At 38.4% G+C, this 10,000-nt stretch overlaps 1 protein-coding gene and 3 non-coding genes across 4 annotated transcripts in view; 1 reads left to right on the forward strand and 3 right to left on the reverse strand.

Annotated features, from left to right (window-relative positions):
• The window catches only part of LOC128870854 (large subunit ribosomal RNA), a 3,993-nt gene extending 2,258 nt beyond the window's left edge, over positions 1-1,735 (reverse strand). The window contains exon 1 of the ribosomal RNA XR_008455561.1: positions 1-1,735. This exon is cut by the window's left edge and continues 2,258 nt beyond it. This is a non-coding gene — a ribosomal RNA (large subunit ribosomal RNA).
• A 1,001-nt stretch (positions 1,736-2,736) lies between these two features.
• On the forward strand, positions 2,737-7,941 carry LOC128870801 (uncharacterized). The gene is made up of 2 exons (XM_054113281.1): positions 2,737-6,584; positions 6,630-7,941. Exons 1-2 carry the CDS (start codon positions 2,737-2,739, stop codon positions 7,939-7,941), a joined length of 5,160 nt encoding a protein of 1,719 aa, XP_053969256.1.
• Positions 7,942-9,017: 1,076 nt separating this feature from the next.
• Positions 9,018-9,198, reverse strand: LOC128870815 (5.8S ribosomal RNA). Its single transcript, XR_008455524.1, has one exon. It is a non-coding gene; the product is annotated as a 5.8S ribosomal RNA (ribosomal RNA).
• A 566-nt stretch (positions 9,199-9,764) lies between these two features.
• LOC128870833 (small subunit ribosomal RNA) overlaps positions 9,765-10,000 on the reverse strand; it is a 1,991-nt gene continuing 1,755 nt past the window's right edge. The window contains exon 1 of the ribosomal RNA XR_008455542.1: positions 9,765-10,000. This exon is cut by the window's right edge and continues 1,755 nt beyond it. This is a non-coding gene — a ribosomal RNA (small subunit ribosomal RNA).

The following is a 10,000-nucleotide window of genomic DNA, read 5'->3' on the forward strand; positions in this document are numbered from 1 at the left end:
TCCTCCAAGGTCTCATTCGATTATTTGCTACTACCACCAAGATCTGTACCAATAGCGGCTCCATGCAGGCTTACGCCAAACACTTCTAAGCACACTATTGTACCCTCCTACTCACTAAAGTTTCAAAATTTATAAATCAATCGAAATTGTTTTATAAATCATCTACTTTAGCGGTAATGTATAGGTATACAACTTAAGCGCCATCCATTTTAAGGGCTAGTTGCTTCGGCAGGTGAGTTGTTACACACTCCTTAGCGGATTACGACTTCCATGTCCACCGTCCTGCTGTTTTAAGCAACCAACGCCTTTCATGGTATCTGCATGAGTTGTTAATTTAGGCACCGTAACATTACGTTTGGTTCATCCCACAGCGCCAGTTCTGCTTACCAAAAGTGGCCCACTGGGCACATTATATCATAACCTCAACCTTCATATCAAGAAAGGTGAGGTTCTTACCCATTTAAAGTTTGAGAATAGGTTAAAATCGTTTCGACCCTAAGGCCTCTAATCATTCGCTTTACCAGATAAGATTATTTTATATAATTTTTAAATGCACCAGCTATCCTGAGGGAAACTTCGGAGGGAACCAGCTACTAGATGGTTCGATTGGTCTTTCGCCCCTATACTCAATTCTGACAATCGATTTGCACGTCAGAACTGTTTCGGTCTTCCATCAGGGTTTCCCCTGACTTCAACCTGATCAAGTATAGTTCACCATCTTTCGGGTCACAGCATATATGCTCAAGGTACGCTCCAGTTAGAGGTATAAATAATAATAAATTATCATTATACATAACTATATGGAACGCCCCGGGATTGAATTAATTGACTATTTAAGAAAATAGACTAAAAATTAATCCCATTATATTTTTAAGTTAAGTTAATTATGCCATTAAGTTTAATATAACTCAATGACTTGCACATATGTTAGACTCCTTGGTCCGTGTTTCAAGACGGGTCCCGAAGGTATCCTGAATCTTTCGCATTGTTAATCATATAAATGCATACAAATAAATATTAATATCATAGATATTAAATTTTTTGTAAAATTCAAAAAATGAATTTTAGCATTATATATAATAAAATCTATCAACACTTTATCAAATCATTAGTATTTATTCTATGTTAATATGCTTAAAAAGCAAATTAATTTAAATAAACTTAATATCACCAATGATCTTTTGATAAATACTTTTATTATGTTAATAGATTACAATGTCCTTATATGAAAAAAATGCACATTATTTTTAATTATTTAATGATGAATTTTTCATAATGGATATTCAGGTTCATCGGGCTTAACCTCTAAGCAGTTTCACGTACTATTTAACTCTCTATTCAGAGTTCTTTTCAACTTTCCCTCACGGTACTTGTTTACTATCGGTCTCATGGTTATATTTAGTTTTAGATGGAGTTTACCACCCACTTAGTGCTGCACTATCAAGCAACACGACTCTTTGGAAATATCTTTCTAGTAATCATTAACGTTATACGGGCCTGGCACCCTCTATGGGTAAATGGCCTCATTTAAGAAGGACTTAAATCGTTAATTTCTCATACTAGATATTAAGATATTCCATACACTGCATCTCACATTTGACATATAGACAAAGTGACTTAGTGCTGAACTATTTTCTTTTCGCTCGCCGCTACTAAGAAAATCCTTGTTAGTTTCTTTTCCTCCCCTCATTAATATGCTTAAATTCAGGGGGTAATCCCATATGAGTTGAGGTTGTTTTAAAATATTTTTTATCTTCTCACAATTTAATAAATAATTATATCATCTTTTCATCTCTATTTTTCTTTTTTCCTTTTATATAAATATATATTATAAATAATAATTATGTAATGTTGAGTTCAATTTAATATTAGTTAAAATACTTTAATGTTTTTCAACTTTTGTTATTTGTTATAATTTTCTGTGAATTAAGTAGGTTTTGTTTGTAAAGAAATGTGTATAAATACGGAACATTTTGTAAAATAAATGTGAGAAAAAAATTGTAGTTTTGAATCAGAAGCAACATACTTTAAATTGGGAATTTTTGCCGCAATATCATCGCTACAATAACCAACAGGAATTTGTGCTCATCGTTAGTGAGGTCCTTCGTTCCGGATATTTCATCGCTTCAATCAACTTGGTCCTATCGCAACATCAAGAATTAAGGATTCTCCCTGCAAACGAATTTATAGCCGCCTTCAAAGATTCTTCCCGCATCAATTTCTTCCTGCAACATTATTGGTTCTTCCCGCAACAGTTTTGTAGCTGCATACAGGATTCTCCCCGCAACATTTTTGGTCCTTCGAGCCGGATATTTCATCGCTTCAATCAACTTGGTCCTATCGCAACATTAAGAATTAAGGATTCTCCCTGCAAACGAATTTATAGCCGCCTTCAAGATTCTTCCCGCATCAATTTCTTCCTGCAACGTTATTGGTCCTTTCCGCATCAATTTCTTCCTGCAACATTATTGGTTCTTCCCGCAACAGTTTTGTAGCTGCATACAGGATTCTCCCCGCAACATTTTTGGTCCTTCGAGCCGGATAATAGTCACTCCGCTTGCCTTTTGCATGTACGCATTCGCTTGTGTACATACATACGCGTAGCAAAAGGCGCAACGAATATTAAGAAAATTATTTTTGTGCATTAAATCGTGTGTACGTTTGTGCAGCCGTTCCTGCATTTAACATCGCGAAAATTCTAAAAAACCCGTCGTTTGCTTTTCTGTCATATTAAAAATGTCGAATTCTATTAAAACGCGCGATTCCGCTCTCAATGCCATTAAACGGTATATGGCAAAAAGTATTGATGAGGCATTCACTATGGATGCAGAGAATATTGCAAGCTACCTTCAGTTATTGAGTGAACAGTGGGTTCGTTTTAACGTTGCTCAAGACGCTGTAGAAATTACGTGTGGTGCCGATGTTATTGAAATTGAAGAAAATGTGCGTATCCAAGCCGAAACTTGGTACTCTACAGCTTCAGCTAACTTTAGCCGCGTGAAAAATTGTCGTACTAATTCGCAAGATAGCTCCACAAAGACATCTGTGTCCACGGTTATACGTTTACCGAAAATGGAGTTGCCCACATTCTCCGGTGACTCTACAGAATGGATTGGTTTTTTCGACGCGTTTTCTTCGTTAGTTGATAATAACTCTGCATTATCAGATGGACAAAAGTTGCACTATCTCCGAAGCTGCTTGAAAGGTGACGCGTTGAAAATTATCAGTGGTTTTAAAATATGTGACGCAAATTACGTTGAAGCTTGGGGTCTATTAACATCGCGGTATAAGGTTATTCGTGTAATTGTGGAATCTCACCTTCGCGCGTTGGCTGAAATTAAAAGAGCTACGCATGACAATGCTGACGCAATCAAAGGTGTAATTGATGCGTTCCAACAGCATATTCGCGAGCTTAAAGCGTTGGGTCGTCCGATTGAGTTTTGGGATGATTGGTTGGTACATGAGGTCGTCAGTAAGTTGGCATTCGAAACGCGTAAGCAGTGGGAGTTATCGCTCGTTAGTGATGATCCTCCATCTTTTGAGCAACTAATAACATTTTTAGAGATAAGATGCCGATCGTTATCGATGTTTTCGTCGTCAACAACATCAGTACCAATTAAGGTTAAAACTGCATCAGCAAGCAAGTCGACAAATGTGTTCCACACGGTATCAAAACAAAGTAACGTGTGTGCATATTGTAATGGACCTCATAAAATTTACAGTTGTGAAAAATTTCGTGAATTGGACTTGTCTACAAAATCACAGTTCGTGAAGCAAGGTCGCATATGCTTCAACTGCTTAAGTTTAGGTCACTATAAAGACCGTTGTAATAGTGCTTCCACTTGCCGCATGTGTAAACAACGTCATCACACTCTGTTGCACGGTGCTTTGCAGTCAACGACCGTTACCGCAGTGAACAATTACGCGACGCATTCGTTATGCGCTGCTGACGCCACATCAAAGGTAAGCGCAAAAGCTTTTGAACTTCCAGCAAACGTCGACGTTCCACGCGTTTCTTCATGCTTGAACTCGAGCTCCAATCCACCCATAGCTGTAGAAAGAGTTGTGCTGTTATCCACCGCATTAGTGAAGGTACGCGACTGTTCTGGTAATTGGCAGCCCGCACGTGCACTTTTCGATTCTGGATCACATGCTTCCTTTGTAACCGAAGCGTGTGTGCAACGCTTAGGCCTGCCGCGATCAACATCTGAAGTTATCATTACTGGAATTGGGTCAGCGCAAGGAGGACGAGCTAGAGGTGAAGTATCACTTTCTCTTTCTTCTTTCTCTACAAATCAATGCTTTACTGTCAAAACGTTAATTCTGTCTAAAATTACAAGCGACTTGCCAACACAGACTATAGCTACTTCATCGTGGCCACATATCCGAGGTTTGTTTTTAGCCGATCCCCATTTTATGAAGCCTGGACGGGTCGATATATTGATTGGAATGGACGTTATGGATCAACTGATCTGTACAGAACTTCGTAAGGGTCCATCTGGAGCTCCTATGGCTCAACTGACGGTCTTTGGGTGGACTCTGTTTGGAAGCGTGAATGGATCTGAGTCTGATATGCCACGCTTACAGTCGTTACATTGCGATGTTCATTTGGATCGAGCATTGAACAAGTTATGGGAGTTAGAGGAAGCTCCGCAAAAAACGTATCTTACGCATGAGGAGCGTTACTGTGAAGACCATTTTGAAACAACGCATCGAAGGGAACCTAACGGACGGTTTGTCGTCGAATTGCCGCTGAAGCCCGATGTAGCTCTGGGAGAGTCGCGAAACTTTGCTATCCGGAATTTGTTACGACTTGAAAGAAGACTCGCTTGTGACTCCGATCTTCGTTTACGCTACAATGAATTCATGAATGAACTTATTGACATGAAACATATGCAGGTCACGTCAGAGACTATGAATCCAACGTATTATATGCCTCATCATCCTGTTTTAAAGGAAAGTAGTACCACGACCAAATTGAGGGTTGTATTTAACGCGTCCGCAAAATCAACTTCCGGAAATTCGCTGAATGACGCATTATTTATAGGACCTCAATTGCAGGAAGATTTATACTCCATCTTACTTCGCTTTAGAACACACCGCTATGCTGTAACAGCAGATGTCGCCAAAATGTATCGTCAAATCTGTGTATCCTTAAAACACGCCGATTTGCAACGCATCGTATGGCGTAGCCACCCATCCCTGCCTATCCAAGATTTTCGCATGGTTCGCGTAACGTACGGAGTGGCAGCTGCGTCTCATCTAGCTGTCCGATCACTTCAACAGACGGCAAGAGATTCGTCGAATGGTTGTGCTAGGGCTGTTAGTGTTATTCTCAAGGATTTTTACATGGATGATCTACTTACTGGTGCATCTAGTAAAGAAGAACTTCGATTGTTGCAGCAAAATATTTCCGAAATATTGAGGGAAGGGGGGTTTGAACTTCGTAAGTGGGCATCGAATTGCGCTGAACTAATCGCAAGCATTTCCAATGCATCTACGAACATATCACATTATATTGTCGACGATAAGGATGTTCACGCTTTAGGTCTTATCTGGAACACAGAAGGAGACTACCTCACGTTTACTATTAACTTGAGGGAACCGCCAGTTAAGTTGACCAAGCGTATATTTCTATCAGATGCAAGTACGCTCTTCGATCCTCTGGGCCTACTTGCTCCCGCTACTATAAATTCAAAAATTTGGTTTCAAGACATATGGCGCACTAAGGTAGGTTGGGATGATATCATTCCTGAGTCTATCGCAACGAAGTGGTTGGAGCATCGCATAGAGCTCAAGCAATTGGCACATTTGAAGGTGAACCGTTGGTTTGGTACTGAAGTAGCTGGGTCATTTACGCAATTGCACGTATTCGCAGACGCGTCCGAGCGCGCTTACGCCGCCGTCTTGTATGCACGAACAACACAAAGCGACGGTAGCATTACAGTGTCATTAATTTCGTCGAAAACCAAAGTAGCTCCGCTTAAGCCGACAACGTTGCCACGTCTTGAATTATGCGCCGCTCATCTTGCTGCTAAACTAGTGCGAAGCGTGCTGCACTGCTGGTCTGAAATCCGTTATCCGCTTTTCGCTTGGACTGATTCTACTATAACATTGGCATGGTTACAAGCTCACCCCAGCAGATGGGTGACATTTATAGCCAACCGCGTAGCTGATATTCAAGAAGTTTTGCCTCCCGAATGTTGGAACCACGTTCGTTCTGAACAGAATCCTGCAGATTGTGCTTCAAGAGGTATAACTCCCTCCGAATTATTACGTCATCAATTATGGTGGGCTGGTCCTATTTTCCTGAAAAGCACTGAACAATTATGGAAGCAGAAAAAATCTAAAGAGCACACTACAGAGCTGGGCATACGAAATAGTATTCGTGCTCATGTGACTAATTCTACAGATTATTGGTCCGTGATGACAAAATACTCATCGTATTCTAAGCTGCGTCGAGTTATTTCCTACGTTTTACGCTTTTTGACTAACATTCGGGCTAACAGACGGCTTAATGTTATAAAGCGTTTTGGTACACCGAGTTGCCAAGAGTTATTTGAAGCTGAACTTCGCCTAATAAGGTATACGCAACGGTTTTATTTTTCTAATGAAATTTCTCTTTGCAGCGCTAAAAGACCAATCCCACTTCGCAGTAGTCTTTTGCGTCTGCAGCCCTTTCTGGATGAGACTTGTGTTCTACGTGTTGGAGGAAGAATAAAAAATGATGAAGTCGCTCCAGATGTTAAGCATCCCATTATCTTGCCTAAGAATTGTCCGCTTGCTAAGTTAATAATCTGCGAAATACACAAGGTCACTTTGCACGCTGGGCCCCGCATTATGCAAACTGTCTTGCAACGTCGTTATTGGGTTATCGGCGCTCGTAGCTTGATCCGTAATATATACCATAAGTGCGTGAAATGCACTTATTTGAACCGCAATCTTACCACACAAGTCATGGGTGATCTACCTGTCATTCGCACAACCTACGCCCGTTGTTTTACTCACACTGCTGTTGACTTCGCTGGACCTTACCTCTACAAATTCACCCAAGGAAGAGGAGCTAAGGCTACCAAAGGCTACATCTGTTCGTTCATTTGTATGTGCACTGGTGCGATGCATCTCGAATTTGTTGGTGACCTGTCAACACCAGCTTTCCTAAATGCGTTTAAAAGGTTCACAAATCGTCGAGGTTTTTGTAAGGTCATGACATCAGATAACGGTACAAATTTCGTTGGAGCCGAGAAGGAGTTGCGCATTGCATTTCAACAGTGCATGGCTGATATTAAACTTCGCTCATTCTTTGCGGACTCGAATATCGAATGGCGATTTAATCCACCGGCTGCACCCCATATGGGAGGTTACTGGGAGACCGGAGTCAAACGTGTTAAGTATCATTTAAAACGCGTATTAGGAGAAGTTCCACTATCATACGAAGAGTTCAACACACTTTTGACTGAAATAGAAGCTTGCGTAAACTCTCGTCCACTCTGTGACAACTCTGAAGCTGCTGGTGACTTAGAAGTTTTAACTCCCGGACATTTCATAGTCGGTGAACCGCTTAAGTCAATACCGGAACCTGAGGGTCAAGGGTTTCGTGGAAATCTTCGACAGCGATGGCAAGCAATTTCTGCCATGAGACAACATTTCTGGCGTCGTTGGAGAGACGAGTACCTCGTGAGCTTACAACGTCGCACTAAATGGTTTCGTTCTTCACGCAACATTGAAGAAGGGGATGTGGTTGCTGTATTCAACGAACCTAATCCTCCGACGAAGTGGACGATTGCACGAGTGATCAAATGCCATCATGGTACCGATGGACGCGTAAGAGTAGTTACGTTGAAAACACCGCATGGCGAATTGATTCGCCCTATAGTCAAACTTTGCCTTTTGCCAACGAAAGGAGATTTATTTCATGAAGAAACTAATAACTTATCGTAAATGTTTTTCAAGGCTTTTCATTTTCTTTTTAATATTTTATTTTGAACTTATTCAGATAGTTCAAGGGCGGCGGTATGTTGAGTTCAATTTAATATTAGTTAAAATACTTTAATGTTTTTCAACTTTTGTTATTTGTTATAATTTTCTGTGAATTAAGTAGGTTTTGTTTGTAAAGAAATGTGTATAAATACGGAACATTTTGTAAAATAAATGTGAGAAAAAAATTGTAGTTTTGAATCAGAAGCAACATACTTTAAATTGGGAATTTTTGCCGCAATATCATCGCTACAATAACCAACAGGAATTTGTGCTCATCGTTAGTGAGGTCCTTCGTTCCGGATATTTCATCGCTTCAATCAACTTGGTCCTATCGCAACATCAAGAATTAAGGATTCTCCCTGCAAACGAATTTATAGCCGCCTTCAAAGATTCTTCCCGCATCAATTTCTTCCTGCAACATTATTGGTTCTTCCCGCAACAGTTTTGTAGCTGCATACAGGATTCTCCCCGCAACATTTTTGGTCCTTCGAGCCGGATATTTCATCGCTTCAATCAACTTGGTCCTATCGCAACATTAAGAATTAAGGATTCTCCCTGCAAACGAATTTATAGCCGCCTTCAAGATTCTTCCCGCATCAATTTCTTCCTGCAACGTTATTGGTCCTTTCCGCATCAATTTCTTCCTGCAACATTATTGGTTCTTCCCGCAACAGTTTTGTAGCTGCATACAGGATTCTCCCCGCAACATGTAAAATGAGGCAATTCTAGAATAAAAAAAATTAATTTTTATGCTAGACATTCCTCCTTTAATTACATATATAAATTAATATTTTATATATATATAAATAATATGAAAATTTTTTAAAGAGAATACTTAGATTCAAAATTTTTTTTATTTCATTTTATTTGAGAGGATTTTTTTTTTTTAAGAATATATTAATAAATAAAAAATTCATTATATATCTTTATTTTTTTGCTATTAATATTATGAATTATTTAAAATCCAATAATATACACATTTGCTTAAATTCAATTATTTTTATAAAAGAATAAGCAACTTATTTAGCATAGTCTTACAACCCTCAACCATATGTAGTCCAAGCAGTACTTTAAAATTTAATTTAATGTACATAACAGCATGGACTGCGATATGCGTTCAAAATGTCGATGTTCATGTGTCCTGCAGTTCACACGATGACGCACAGTTTGCTGCGTTCTTCATCGACCCATGAGCCAAGTGATCCACCGCTTAGAGTATTTTTTTATTTATTTTTATTTATAACAAATGTCAATTTTTTTTTGCATATATTAATTGAAAGAGTAAAATTAAATAATAATAATAATAAAATATAAATTGATTTTCTTTCAATAATATATATCAAATATATTTAACTCTAAACATTTTTATTAAGTTGCGAATGTCTTAGTTCAACAATAATACAGTGGTGGTATTTATTATGTTTGATTATTTTGTATTTTTTTAATCATTTTATTTATATATAAATATAATAATAAATATATACCACTTTTGTTATTGTGAACAAATTAACTTATCATTCAATCAAATGAATAATAAGTACAACTTTCTATTTTCATGTTTAAAGGTTTTTAAAAGAAAAAATAAGAAAAAACATTACAAAATGTACCATCATATTATATTTAATATGATATAATTGATGGATAACAAATTGAATGAAAAAGAATAAAAAGAATATGGATTCAAAATAATTATAAATTTTTCTTTTTTTTCTTTTTTTCTTTTGTTTGTTTTTGTTTTTATTTGTTTTGGCATTGTTTGTTTTTCTTACGGATATGGAACACAATAATGATCCTTCCGCAGGTTCACCTACGGAAACCTTGTTACGACTTTTACTTCCTCTAAATAATCAAGTTCGGTCAACTTTTGCGAAACAACCGTGACACACGAGGCGTCACAGTGATCACGTCCGGAGACCTCACTAAATAATTCAATCGGTAGTAGCGACGGGCGGTGTGTACAAAGGGCAGGGACTTAATCAATGCGAGTTAATAACTCGCACTTACTGGGAATTCCAAGTTC

The sequence above is a fragment of the Anastrepha ludens genome, unplaced genomic scaffold (genome assembly GCF_028408465.1).
Source record: "Anastrepha ludens isolate Willacy unplaced genomic scaffold, idAnaLude1.1 ptg000027l, whole genome shotgun sequence".
NCBI lineage: Eukaryota > Metazoa > Arthropoda > Insecta > Diptera > Tephritidae > Anastrepha > Anastrepha ludens.